At 31.2% G+C, this 14,012-nt stretch overlaps 1 protein-coding gene, 2 long non-coding RNA genes and 2 pseudogenes across 3 annotated transcripts; 4 read left to right on the forward strand and 1 right to left on the reverse strand.

Moving 5' to 3' along the window:
* Positions 1-116: 116 nt before the first annotated feature.
* On the forward strand, positions 117-3,652 carry LOC125387043 (katanin p60 ATPase-containing subunit A-like 2). Its single transcript, XM_048414204.1, has 8 exons — positions 117-534; positions 916-1,015; positions 1,375-1,577; positions 1,688-1,964; positions 2,357-2,525; positions 2,583-2,695; positions 2,892-3,094; positions 3,257-3,652. The coding sequence occupies exons 3-8, from the start codon at positions 1,558-1,560 to the stop codon at positions 3,639-3,641; spliced, it is 1,167 nt and encodes a 388-aa protein (XP_048270161.1). The 5' UTR covers positions 117-534; positions 916-1,015; positions 1,375-1,557; the 3' UTR covers positions 3,642-3,652.
* Positions 3,653-4,083: 431 nt separating this feature from the next.
* LOC125387089 lies at positions 4,084-5,187 on the reverse strand. The gene is made up of 2 exons (XR_007227651.1): positions 4,947-5,187; positions 4,084-4,353 (listed from the first exon to the last, which is right to left on the reverse strand). It is a non-coding gene; the product is annotated as an uncharacterized LOC125387089 (long non-coding RNA).
* A 453-nt stretch (positions 5,188-5,640) lies between these two features.
* On the forward strand, positions 5,641-6,340 carry LOC125387076 (annotated as a pseudogene).
* A 41-nt stretch (positions 6,341-6,381) lies between these two features.
* On the forward strand, positions 6,382-7,299 carry LOC125387084. The gene is made up of 2 exons (XR_007227646.1): positions 6,382-6,448; positions 6,719-7,299. It is a non-coding gene; the product is annotated as an uncharacterized LOC125387084 (long non-coding RNA).
* Positions 7,300-7,515: 216 nt separating this feature from the next.
* On the forward strand, positions 7,516-10,142 carry LOC125387104 (annotated as a pseudogene).
* Positions 10,143-14,012: the final 3,870 nt, after the last annotated feature.

The raw sequence follows: 14,012 nt of genomic DNA on the forward strand, positions 1-14,012 counted from the left end.
CGCTGCTTATGGTGGAAATCTAATAGATATAAGTACAGAGCGCGTGAGCGAACTAAAAACGCGATATAGGGATAAAGAGAGAGACCGTTCCGTCCTTCTCTAATGCCCGCGTACTTGTACCGGAAATATGTAACAACGGTAAACGAGCGCCGTCAGTGTCCACTAGTGTGCATGCCTGATTAAACAAGGACAGAAAATGCTTATATACAGCCTTCTCTTTCTATTTCCATGTCGCATCCATCTTACTATACAGTAGACAGGACTCGACTATTCCATCATTATATTCGCACCCTGCTTATGTGTGCGAACAAATCGTTCGTCTCCTGTTTGATGCTCAGTTTTCAACGGAGTTGAAGGGAAACTTTATAAGAGAAAGGAAGTTACGGATTGTCTCAAAGTGATAAACGAAAATTCTCGTAACTATCGAAAAACGATAGTCAATACAAGGATATCATTATCACATTTAAAACTATCACAATGAACGGTGATTCGTCGCAGCAAGGTACCACAAATAAGATATCTCAATCTAAAGAGGTAAGGAATATTCTAGATTTTGGGACTTTGGAACTTCCATGACAGTCATGAGTGTGTTTCGTCATTGATATGCCATATTGCGTTTTTCACAATTGTCGTTCATTTTTTTGATTGATTTTATATCTATGATTTGTATTTGATTTTGTATCTATGATTTTTTCTTTCGATAATTCTTATAATTATTGTCAATAATTAATTATTTATAACCATTTACGCTGTATTATATATCATTAAGATTTATCTTTGCGCGTATCAAGATAGTAGATAACAAAATTATGTGTAACAAATTTATTAAACTCGCAATGTAACAGAAAATTGCATGAAAATCTTTATATTATTAATAATTATTGTTAATAATAAAAAAAATAAATGTCGCATTAGGAGGAGAGTCATACTTCGGAACGTAATTGGGACATATTGGACCTTATTGCGATTACTATTGTGATTATTATGATTAGTGTGATTATTTGGAACGCAATGGGTGAGTACATTGCAATTTAGATATCTTCTTAGTTGCAATTTTTTCGAATAATATCGGTGACCAATCGAAATAGAAATTAGTGCGGAAAGAGGGGAAGGAATCAAAATTTGAAAATCGACATCGGTAACTCGGTTGTTATAGAATAACTCAATCGATAACGTAGATTAACTAGTTATAAATGAAAATATATTTAAATTCAAACTTTAAAAATTAGAAATTAAAAAGCAGAAGGATAGAAATAGAATAGATAGATAAATAGAAAGGATAGAAATAAAACAGTTGTCCCAATTGATGATTATCGTATAGTGTGTACTCATAGCATAAAATTTGTTCAATGAATTAAAAATTATATTTTTTAGATATGTAGAAATTAGCGATGTATTAATCCGGGAAGCTCGTCTATCTCGGAAATATCGAGTCTGCGACAACGTCAATTTGGAAATTATTCTTAGAGAATATGAAAATTATTACAAGATGAAATTCCAAAAATATATCCTATATTGTGTAAGAAAATAACTGAAAAGGAAATAAAGACGAGGGAAATGACAAATGCGAACAAAGTGTAAGAATTTAAATTATTTAACACTATTCAACTTTCTCAACATATTCAATGCATCTATTACAATATCATTCAATCTTCAAAGAAGTAGTAAAACTTGTCAAATCTGTTAGCAAACAAACGAGAAGTGAGTCTGTATCTGGGTCTGTCGAAGGGAGGAATGCACAACAGAAGATGAGGGGTGATGCTACCGATGATATTAATCTTGCAATGACAGTGACAACAATTTCTGCCAATGAAAACGATGGATCTTCATCAGAAGAGCTTCATCAAAGAGCTTCATTTAACGTCTCAATGGAACAATCCAGGCAATCAAAGATATCAAAATGTGCTCGGAACCTTTATATAGACAATCCAGAATTGCAGAAGATTGCTCAAGACATTTTATCTGTAAGTTATTTTCGATTAATATACGTATTGTAAAGCTTTTTAAAAATAAAATACCTATCCTTGGATAAACAATCCACTGTATATCAATATCCAACAAATGTATTGTTGTATATATCTGTATATCTGTATACACTGTATACACTGTATATCTGTATACACTGTATACACTGTATATCCAACAAATAGCTTGGATAAACAATCCACTGTATATCAATATCCAACAAATGTATTGTTGTATATATCCACTGTATATCCAACAAATACCTTGGATAAACAATCCACTGTATATCAATGACGTAGGGATTTCAGTAAAGCTTTAAATAATGAATTACATAACACTCGAGGAAATTAATACAGAGATTATGCACCATTTCATCTTTGTATTGTCGCAGGAAATCATACTGAAAGAATTAAATGTATATTGGGACAACATTGCAGGCCTAGAGGAATGTAAATCTGCCATTAAGGATGCCATTGTGTATCCCCTTAAATACCCTATCTTTTTTAAAGGCCCATTTGCTCCCTGTAAAAGTATTCTGCTATATGGACCACCTGGTACAGGTAAGATACTCGTATTTCTTTCATTCCCATACATGTTTACAAGCAATTATGAAATAGGGAAGACGATGTTGGCGAAGGCAGTCGCAACAGAATGCCAATGCACCTTTTTTAACGTAACGACCAGCTCATTGGTGGACAAATGGAGAGGTGATTCCAAGAAGTATATCCGTGTAAGTTGATTTCCTTTGTCTATGAAGAAGAGATTCTAGGTTTAAAAAGATTTGTTTTTATTTGTCGTCATTCATATATAAATAGAATAGTTGTTTGGAAAACGAAATGATATTACGTTCGTGATGAAACAATGAATTTAAGGAATTTTGAATATAATATTTAATAAATAATAAATACATTTGTTAAACTGAACAGGTTTTATTTGAACTTGCCTATAATAATTCGCCTACAATTATTTTTATCGACGAGATTGACTGCATAGGAACAAATAAAGGAGTAAAGTATACATTGTCTGAATCTGCAAAGACATTCAGATCAGAACTTCTTTTTAGATTGGATAGATTAGTAATTAACAAAAATTCTGATGTAGTTCTTTTGGCCGCAACTAATTGCCCTTGGTATGTATATCATTTATAGCTATTTCAATGTTTTCTAAGTAGAAAATATCTTAATATCATAATTATTCATTATCTTAATCTTAATTATTGTGTTGTTCGGAATATTCCTTCGTTATTATTAATATAACAGAACAATAATATTTATTGTAAATATATTATTAGGGATATTGATGCAACTTTACGCAGACGCCTTGAAAAGAATATATACGTATCATTACCAAACGAAGTTACTCGATTTTATATGTTCAAATTATACCTTAGCAACCGATTATTAGAGAATATGGATATTGTGAGTCACATAATAAAATCTACTGAAAAATATTCTTGTGCTGATATAAAATTGCTTTGTACGCAAGCATGGCTGCTAGAAATGAATCCAATGTTTAAAAGACTTGAAAAAGGAGAAACATCTACTACGACTTTGAAATATGAATTAAAGAATTATAAAATAATAGCAAAATTGTTAAAAAAAATGTCACCTACAGTTACGAATGTGGATAGATATGAAGCGTGGAAAAAATATGTATGCCAAAACAAGATATTTTAAAAAATATAAAAGTATAAAAATATAAATATATAAAAGTATAAAAATATAAAAATATAAAAATATTATAACTCTAATCAATACTAAAAAATAACGCTCTTGAATTATTTAATCTCGTGCAAAAGAATTACTATAACTTATTACGCTTTCCGCTTTCAATAGTCAATCAACAGAGTTCAGTCTAACGAAGAAGTTCCCTCCTACGCTAACGAACTGTCCTGTTTTTGCGTCCAGGCTTTCAGGACATAAATTAAAATATCGCACATAGGCACAGCGTAACAGCGGCTTAAATTTAAGTTACAATAATAATCTTAAAAAAAAAAAAGAAAAAAAAGAAATGTAATAATGCATGGCTATGTCGTACCGTCGCGTATCGGTACTTTTGCCTGTATCCACCCTACAATCAGAATTCAGCGTTTATTCTGGAAAAAAATCATGTAAAAAAAAAAAAAAAAAAAATATGTAAAAAACCTGGAATTAATAAACAAAGATTTAAAAAAATCAACAATTAAACAAGGGATTGAGATGACCAACTCCGGTCACGCTGCGAACTTCGAACGCGGAAGAGTCGAGCCGTGGCCATGATGGGTGATTCCAGGAATCGGTCGCGTATGGCAGGATCTGACATGCTTTACCGATCCCAGCCGCGCCGATTTCCGTCAACAGGCACAGTAACGGAGATATTTGGAACAGAAGCAGCCGCATATTCGTCTATCTGAAATTAAAGAGATGATTTCATGTAGAAGATAGAAATTCGTTCCCTGATATTGAAATGCCGAACACGAGGAAAATGAGACATGCAAATGACAAAGTCGATGACCAATAGGAAGATGACATAAACAATTGTAGATTGCAATGAAAATTTTGAAAAATGATACGTGTTCTAATAATAGAATATAAATGATAAAAAGGAGAATGTAATTGCCATTCTTCTATGTATTTTAATTTATGAGACGTAACTTCTGAATGACCTGTAATAGCTTTAAATACATTTACTGGAACTGGCCAAGCATAGAAAAAGGAGGCTTAAAAGAGAAAAAAAGGGAATAGATGAAATCGTGAATTATCAGTCTAAATGAACCGTGAATGTCAACCTAAGCTTTCACCAAAACCCTAGTGAAACCATGAAAGCACCACTATGAATATAAAATGATCCGCACTACTATCTACTTCATAGTATACTCTATACGTTTAAAATACTCCATTAGAAGCTTAAATCTATCAAAATACAGCTCCTAGGGAAATGTAAACTTTCACATGAACACATAATATCGATTTTCTGATTGAAACGTATAGGCAGATATATACTAGCATTTGGCTGCATGGTGCAGCACTACTCTCTCTGGGATATCCTAGCCATTTTCGGCATTTGGCCGTATGGTGTAGCACTAGCTCTGTAACATAGAAGACCATAGGCGTCAGTTCTTCTTATTTCCTCTCTGATATATGTTTACTTTAATGTCACTTATTCAGGCGCTTGATATATTGTCGGAATGAAATTTTAGTAATGTGCAAGTAATTTTGAGTAGATTAATAAAGTATAATAAGATATTAGATTCATGTACATAGTTTCAAGTGACATCAATCTTTATGTCTAGTATATACATGTGTATTGATCTATAAGTCAGTGTTAAAATAACAAATAAATGGCAGAAGAAGGAAAGAAGATTTCCTTCGGTTTTGCGAAATCTATTAAGAAACCTGTGTTAAAAAATGCTATTCCACAAGAAAAAAAGAAAGTTGATTACATTGAATGCCTTGATGAGAAAGGTATTAAAGTAATAGGGTGAGTTCAAAAAGTAAAATTTTTAATCAAGAAACATATAACCTCAACCTAACCTATAAAAATCACCAATAGCGGAATATATATATTTGAAAACAATTTTTTTATTTCAGTAAGGAAGAAAAAAAAGATGAACCTCTAATTATTTCATTACTAGGTTCAAAAACCTGGCATGATAGAATAGTTAATAAAATAGATGCAGACATTTTCCTTCCGAAGGCAGATAAGGAAAAGGTAGGAGACGCTAGTGTTAACGAGGCAAAATCAAAGCTATCTAATGGAAAAACATCGCCAATAATATCAATAAAGAAAGAGCCAGTTGAAGATAGTGAAAATAAAGTTGTTACTTTAGAAGAACAAGTGGCGAAAGAAATCATTGAGGATCTTAAATCAAAGAATGAACATGAAACTAAAACAAATGATTTAACCTTACCTTTAGTAGAAGATGAATCACTAAGAGGCAAAGAACAGGTACGTTATCAACATATTGATGTGCAATGCACAGATGTATTACATTTGCATATTATAAATATCGTTTTGTATTTTTCAGTCTACGTTAGAAGATTATGAAAAAATTCCTATTGATGATTTTGGTGTAGCAATGTTACGGGGAATGGGATGGCAACCAGGAAAGGGAATTGGTTGAAATGAAAAGTATGAATTTTACTCTGGATTAAATTAATTGTATGTATTTAATACATCACTTATTGGAAAGTAAACAGAGAACATCATTTTTTATTTCACAATCGTTCATTCTAACTATTACAGATTAGTAGCAGCTGTCATACCAGAATTACGACCAAAAGGTATGAGTCTTGGAGCAGACAAAGTAGCATTGTAGAAGAAAAATACAGATTCCAAAAAAGAAGAGGAAGAAGTTAAAATGGAGAAAGGAACATTTGTGAAAATTATAGCTGGAAAGCAAAGTAATAATTATAGTCAAATAGAAGGATTCGATGATGATGCTGGAAGGCTCATAATAAAACTAGCTCTTGGTGGAAATATAATATCTGTAAATGAATTTATGGTACAGCCAGTGACTAAATCAGAATATTCTAAGAACTCAAAAGTTCAAAGTTAATATGAAGTGTTAGTTTTTCATTAAGGGACTTTTAAGAAAATAAATTTGAATTGACATATACATATAAAGACATAATCGGACATGTAGAAAAACTAATTCAAAAGTACCTGTAAGTGTGTTGTTGCATGCAATTTTTTAAAGGTCCCTTCTATTTTTATATAAAATATGATAAATGTAGAGGTTTTAGCTTTCAGTATTTTATGGGATTAATTTCAGATACAAAAAAGTATGAGGAATATAAGGACAAGGAATCCAAGGGACTCGAGCAAAAGATGGATAGAAAAAGATCAATGTCCCCTGACCCCGAAGACGGTGAAGATGGTGACAAAAGTAGTAATAAAAGAAAGAAAATCGGAAGTACGATGCACAATAAGAACAAGTATGATAAAGTGGGGGATAAAAAATGAGAAAGACGAAAAAGGCGCTCCGAATCTAATGATGACAGCGATAGTGATTCTGAAAAGAAGAGACGGAGAGAAAGAAGTAACTCTAATAGGAATGATTCTTATAAATTAAAAAGATTGAAAAAGTCAAAGAAAGATAAGAAGCACGATTGCTCATCCGAAAGATCAAGTAAAAAACATAAAAAGAAAGACAAAGAAAGAGAAAACGTTAGAGATAAGAAACCCAGAGATTACGCAGACAGAAAGAAACACAAAAGACGAGAAAGATCAAGATCTCGATCATTTAGTAGGCAGTAATATTTTCCAGGGACGTATTCGGTCATTTTACTTTCAAGATAAATTGTACAATTTTATTTATACAGATTTTATAATAAAGTGTATTTTTACAAAATATTATATTTCTTTTCTTACCCTTAACTGAAAATTACATTTAATTATAATATGTAATAATGTTTACAATTACATCAAAGTTAATGTCCTAAACTTTATCAATAATTATTAAAAATCCCCGCGTATTGTTTACGTAATGTTGATATCGAGTAGTATACATACATAACCTCAAAGAACATTATGATACTTACGAACATCGCTAAACAAGTAGTGCGAACGATGTCGAGTAAGTATATTCACTATGTATAAAGTATTTATAGGTAAAAAGTATGGGAAATATATAACCGAGTGTATTTAATTTTTCCAACATTTTAGCATTTCGCTTGGCGTTGGTATAACTTCAAGTAAATGAAGTAAAAAGCAAAAATGTAGAGCGGGCAGTTTCCTACATTTCCAGCGCGAAAGAGCATAATGCTGATATTATCGCTCTTCCTGAATGCTTTAATTCACCATATGGAATACGTAATAATTTGTTTCTTTTTCTAATAATTTATTATATGTATAACAACTATATAGAAAAAAGTAAAAGTAGACAAATTACCTTATCGTTTATACTTCCATAAAGATTGTGAATTGACTCGAGAATATAGAATTTCCCCACTTTTATGATTATCGTGATTTTTGTATAAATATATTTTTTAAGATACTAATAATTAGGTACTTAATAATAAACTAGTATTATCAATTATTTTGTATTTATAATTCCACCTATAGTAGTTAAAAATTAATGTTAGTTAAAATCTAACTTTATGTTTCAAAAAGTACTAGCAAAGTCGTTAAGTAACAAGTCACTGGTACTAAACCAAATAGCATGATTGTAATTAAACAAACATTTCTAAATATTCATTTTTCATCTTGAACCTGTAGAAACAATTTATTATATGTACTATTATCTAAGTAATTATATATTTAAGTAAATCGAAATGTAAAATTTAGTTATTTTACTAATTTAAAAAATAAAAAATTGACAAACATTTCAACTTAATTTATGGTTGAAACAAAGGACAGTTATTTTTCATTAATTGAAATATTGCAATGCAGAATAGTTTCCAAAATACGCCGAGAGTATTCCCGATGAAACGGTGAAACGAGCGTTGCTTTATCGAAGGCAGCTAAGGAAAACAGCATTTATGTAGTTGGTGGTACGATACCTGAAATAGAGGGCGATAAATTGTACAATACCTGCTGTACTATTTGGGGTCCCGATGGAACTTTGATAGCAAAACACCGGAAGGTAAATAATATACCTCCATGTGGCTTTGAAATTGAAAATATCGGGGTGGAGAAAGTGACTCTATCTAGGAATAATTTAGGAATATACATATGTACATACGTGTACTATAACCAATTCTATAATTTAAAAAATATGTTATAGGTTTATAAAATACGTTTTGATACGAGAAACATACATTTTTGTCGTAATATAATATATAAGTTTTTGTACAATATATTTGTTTTGTAATATAAATTTTTCACATACGAAAAAACTTATTTTTTCTTAAAAAATATTCCTTCTCAAATATTATTAAATGATAAAACTTTTTAATAAAAGAAAGTGATAAAAACGCTGTCAGTTATTAAATAAAAAACAATTAAAGTTTAAAAGTTCGTAACATTGATGTTAAATTACAAAAGTTACAGCAATAGAGTTAGCAACTATATTTTTATGTTATTAGGTACATCTATTCGACATCGACATTCCCAACAAGATTACTTTCCGAGAGAGTGATTCACTCAGTCCTGGTGATTCCCTAACAATGTTTGATGTGAAGGGCTGGAAAATAGGTATTGGCATTTGCTATGATATCAGATTCGAGGAAATGGCACGCATTTATCGGAACAAAGGTACAGTAGCTTAATCGAACAATACTTAACTAGCAGGAAAGTAACTATCTTTCTTAAATATATTCTATATAAAGTATAATCAATATAATCTGTAACTCTGTATAAAAAGGAGCTTAATTTAAAAAACCAGTATATTCGCTGAAAATGAAATAAATAAAAGAATTAGAAGCACGACAAGAGGACTGTTCTCGCATATTCATAAATTATGGAATGTGGACTGTGCACCTACAAAGTTAACTAAAATTCAGTGGTCTCATATTTCCCGTTTCTCTGTGTTAGGTTGCCAAATACTGATATATCCGGTGGCATTCAATATGACCACTGGACCACTGCACTGGTCATTACTTCAGCGTTCCAGAGCGAATGACAATCAATTATACGTCGCCTGTATATCACCGGCTCGTGTTCCTTCAGCAAGTTATGTCGCATGGGGACATACACAGTTGACAAATCCCTGGGGGAAAATCCTTTATGATTTGGAAACTCAGGAAAATATGGTGGTCACCGATATCGGTAATTTTCAGCTTAACATTAAAAGCGAGAAAAATCCATGATGTAATTAACTTTTAGTCTCGTTGGTTCATCGATTTTGCCGGCTCCCTCTGTATTTGCTGAATTTATTAGCAAGCATTACTTATTACTTCGTATGTTTTTCTTTTCTCTCAGATTTGAAAGTTGTTGAGGAAGTAAGGGCTCAGATACCTACATTTTCTCAAAGACGTACGGATTTGTACGACACTGTCTATAAAAAGGAGTAACTCTACACTGAAACAGAAAATGTTTTCTTATAATATTTCTACTACAATACCGTTTTTTTTTTTTTTTTTTTTATGAATTATTACTAATTACTTATCTTTTTTACTAAATGAATAACTCAATTAAGAAAACCAAAATGTTATAAATAATAATCTGTATATCTTGTGTATCAATATGTAATTGGATATTGTAATAATATTGGAATGTCTTTGATCAGGGATATGATAAAGAACACGCGAAGACTACATTCTTTTGAACATCTTTAATATCCATCATTTATAACATTAAACATCTTTTTAAATATTTAGATAGATTAATACGTAACTCTTTATATATATATATATATATAAACATTAATTTGAAGTTACAAGCTTAGAGAAATTGGTCGATTAATATTTATAGATCGGCTGTCTTGATGAAAGGCTTAAAGATAGCAAAAACATAACAATGTCGCAAATATAATTTATAGTTTAACTTCTTTCTTGTATCTGTCTGCCTTTCACGATGTTTTACCAATTACAATAAGTAATTTCGACTTCTTTGCGCTCCGTTTTAACGCATTCGAGACCGAAAGAAATTCATATCAATCAGTAGGCATAATATATATAACTGTACATAATACATTATAGTATAACATAGTATATAATTTTATATTTTAAAAACATGAGGCATAAAATTTAATCGATTGTCATCGATTTAAAATTAAAATATGAAACGGATATTCCAGAGAGAGAAAAGCACAGTATCATTCTAACAAAACATTCAGATCGTACTGACACCCAGGAATCGTATTACAATAAAATCTCGGTCTCGAATGAATTAACACGAACGATTAACATGAAACACACTTGCGGCTTAAACACCTTCGATATCGAGGAAATTCAAACTTTACAAATAAAAGCAGCCTGTTCCTCTTTCCACCACAGACTCTCATACCATATCCGCTCTTATCCAGGCTTTTACTTGAAATCTCTGTCTATTTACAATTTAAATTTACCCGGACCACTCGTTGAATCGGCAGCCCTTTATAAATATATAATGAGCCCAGAACATATACCTGTGCCCCTAGCTGGTATCAGCTCTAGTAACGTTCATACCGGAACTTTCATACGACGCCAATTTGTCACGCGTGAACATCGATTCTTTCAGGGGTCACGGCTTTATGGGATTATATCCTTTAAAGTAATTAAAGTGATACTAATGATACAGAATTTTTTACAAATGTTTAATATGTCCATAAAATAGGAAGTTTCGTGCTCTCTTATTTTATATTAATTATAAATTAATAAGTTTTACATTTGTTATCTATAGATTTAATAAATTATTAAAATTCCATGAAGACATATTCTGGAACACATTAGAAGATTTTGCTGTAATTTACAACGGATGCTCCGAGTACGAACAGGCAGTAAACGAACAAATAGAAATTCAGGCTATTGTGGTAGTATAGCTCACGTGGGATTTTAAGCTCGAATTGGACTTAAACGTTACGATCGTCGTGAATAATTACGATATATACCCTGTACGACGAGCAGAGAATCTTAAATTATTAACGGCAATTCCTTTGTGCAAAGTGCAATTTTATTAACGGCCTGTAACGAATGAACGGCTCGTTTTGAATAAAGTTTACATTTAGAAAGTAAACACAGAAACACATTTTAAGAAACTAAGATATCGAGTTCTACTTGTAAACATCAAGTGCTCTTCGTTTGAGAAGATTACGAGTCTCTTCTTCGATAACGACATTAATTAAGAAGTTTCGATACCGTTTATGACATTAAGATCTCATTAGTAAAGTTATATCATTAAAATCCTACTGTTCCTAGAGAATATATATAGTTAAAACTTCCAGAGGATCAACAGGTAAAGAAATTGTTGATAAAAGCATTGTTAGTGACAACTGACTGTAATCGATATCTGCTGGGTGAAGTTGTGTGTTCTGAGAATCTGTGTTAATGCAAGGATTCTGTTACAAATCATCGACTAAAGAGCCACCGGGCACGTCCGACCGATCGATCGATACCACGAACCTTGAATGAATTAACGCTCAAGGTGGAACGGATTTAATAGATCGGGTGTTAGTGTAATTTGACACTTTGTATACACTTGCTTTATGCAAACAAAGTTTGTTGATGTTCTGAACTCGATGGTTATAAGATCTTATTGAAACTCCAGTATTTCACCCGCACGGTACGACACTTTGTTGATGATTGTCCTTGTATGTTGTTGATACTCCCCATCAGCCGTTAAATTTTGTTCGTCTATCGTACTTTTCTAGTCAGAGGTTTTCCCTGATGTTTTTCCCTACTGTCTAAGTCATCAGGTTTGCAGCTCGGGGAGGACAGATAATTCGGAATTTCCCAAAGGAAGGAGAGGTGTCGTCCGAGCCATAAAGGGACGGTCACTCAAAATACCGAATAGATTCATTTAAATAATTATGAGAAACAAGTAAGTTTTGTAACCACAAGTTTTCAAATGTTATAGTTTGAATCTGTTCTTATAATTTTAAAAAGACCTTACAGCCAGGATCTCTAAAGAATTCGATGAAAATTCTCATGAGACATCGATTGAAACAATTAAACGCAACAGAGAATGGGTATAATCATATAATTCCTCCCCATTTCAAAATTCATTCATATACATCGATGTTTGTTTTCATATTTGTTTTATGTGTGAATAATACGTATTTATTGGCATCAAAATATTTTCCGTTTCAATTCCTGGTCATTTTAGATCGAAACTTCCAAATATCGTTGATTAAAAATTTTTTAATTTTTAAAATGAAAGGCACTAATTATAGGACAAAAAGTTGTTTCAATTATTTGAACATTCTGCTTCATTCCTACAATAACATATTTTATTTTAAATGAAAACAAGAAACAATACTATTGTGTATAAGTTTAACGGAGTGACACAGATGATTTGTAGCTAACACTGTAGCTAACATAGTTTCTGCAATATACCCTCTAATCGAGTAGAAACAAGGGGATTTTAGAAATTTCTATTAACCGACAGTATTGTCAACAAGTTTTAACAATGACTGAAGGTTGCAAAATTAAATATAAAATGATTTATTAATAGCATATGCGGTGTTAAATTTGTAAATAAGCAGTTTATCTTTTAAGAATAACAAAGACAGCAGAAAATAAAGATAATATTCTAATTATATTGCAAACTAACGAATAATGTAAAGAATTTATTTTTGTTATCTATATCACAGATTTTAGGTAAAATATTAATTTACTTATTACTAGGAGATTGAATTTGAAATATAATTAGAATTTATAAGGGACACCTTTAAACTAGCAGATATTTGGTAGCAGTTCTCTAGCCTTTGTACAATATAACACAGTTCGGTTTAATTGAGTTTAATCCCTTTGACCAGCCAGTTTCCAATTTCATTAATGGCATAATCTCCTGACAATTTCATACCCTTCAAAAGAAACACGATTTTCTATTATTGTTTTACAATCGCGGAATATGATCAGTGTTTCAATTAAGCTCCACTGTTCTAATTTCCCGTCTACGCACGATTTGGGTACACCGTTTTTTTGTTGTTTTTAGATACAAGTGACGAGAAATTATGAAATGATATTTTAAATTTAAACTGATTTCATTCATTGATTTATTGTAGCGACAATGGTAACTTGTTTAAATAAAGATTTTATAAATAAAATATTTAAGGTCTAAAATAATAAATTGACACATGTGAAAACATTAAAGCTGTTATCCTTATTCATGGTCTTGTTGCAACGTGTTTAACGAGCGTAACGTAGGCGTGAAAACGAAAACGTTGAGACTCTTGTGGCGTAAAAAGACTGAATTCCTCATAAAAATACAAGAAACGAATACAAGAAACGTGCACATAGTTTATTCTCGATCTTGGATACATAAAACCAAAAAAAAAAAAAAAAAGAAAAAAAAGGAAAAAAAAAGAAAAGAAAAGAAAAAAGAAAAAAGAAAAAGAAAAAGGAACAAAAATTTTTATTGGTTATTTAACGAAACTCATTGTATCATTTTTACTACTCTATATAAAACGTAGAATCATATACTGACGAATGTTATTTCGAATTTCTAACTTTAGAACGATAATTACATATTTGTAATTACCAATA

Source organism: Bombus terrestris, unplaced genomic scaffold (genome assembly GCF_910591885.1).
Source record: "Bombus terrestris unplaced genomic scaffold, iyBomTerr1.2, whole genome shotgun sequence".
NCBI lineage: Eukaryota > Metazoa > Arthropoda > Insecta > Hymenoptera > Apidae > Bombus > Bombus terrestris.

Bases quoted from the DNA above. Each gene is read 5' to 3' on its own strand.
- LOC125387043 (XM_048414204.1), top strand. From the start codon at position 1,558: ATGACAAATGCGAACAAAGT. The intron at 1,578-1,687 runs GTAAGAATTTAA...CAAATCTGTTAG, and splicing joins ATGACAAATGCGAACAAAGT to CAAACAAACGAGAAGTGAGT. The intron at 3,095-3,256 runs GTATGTATATCA...ATATATTATTAG, and splicing joins GCCGCAACTAATTGCCCTTG to GGATATTGATGCAACTTTAC.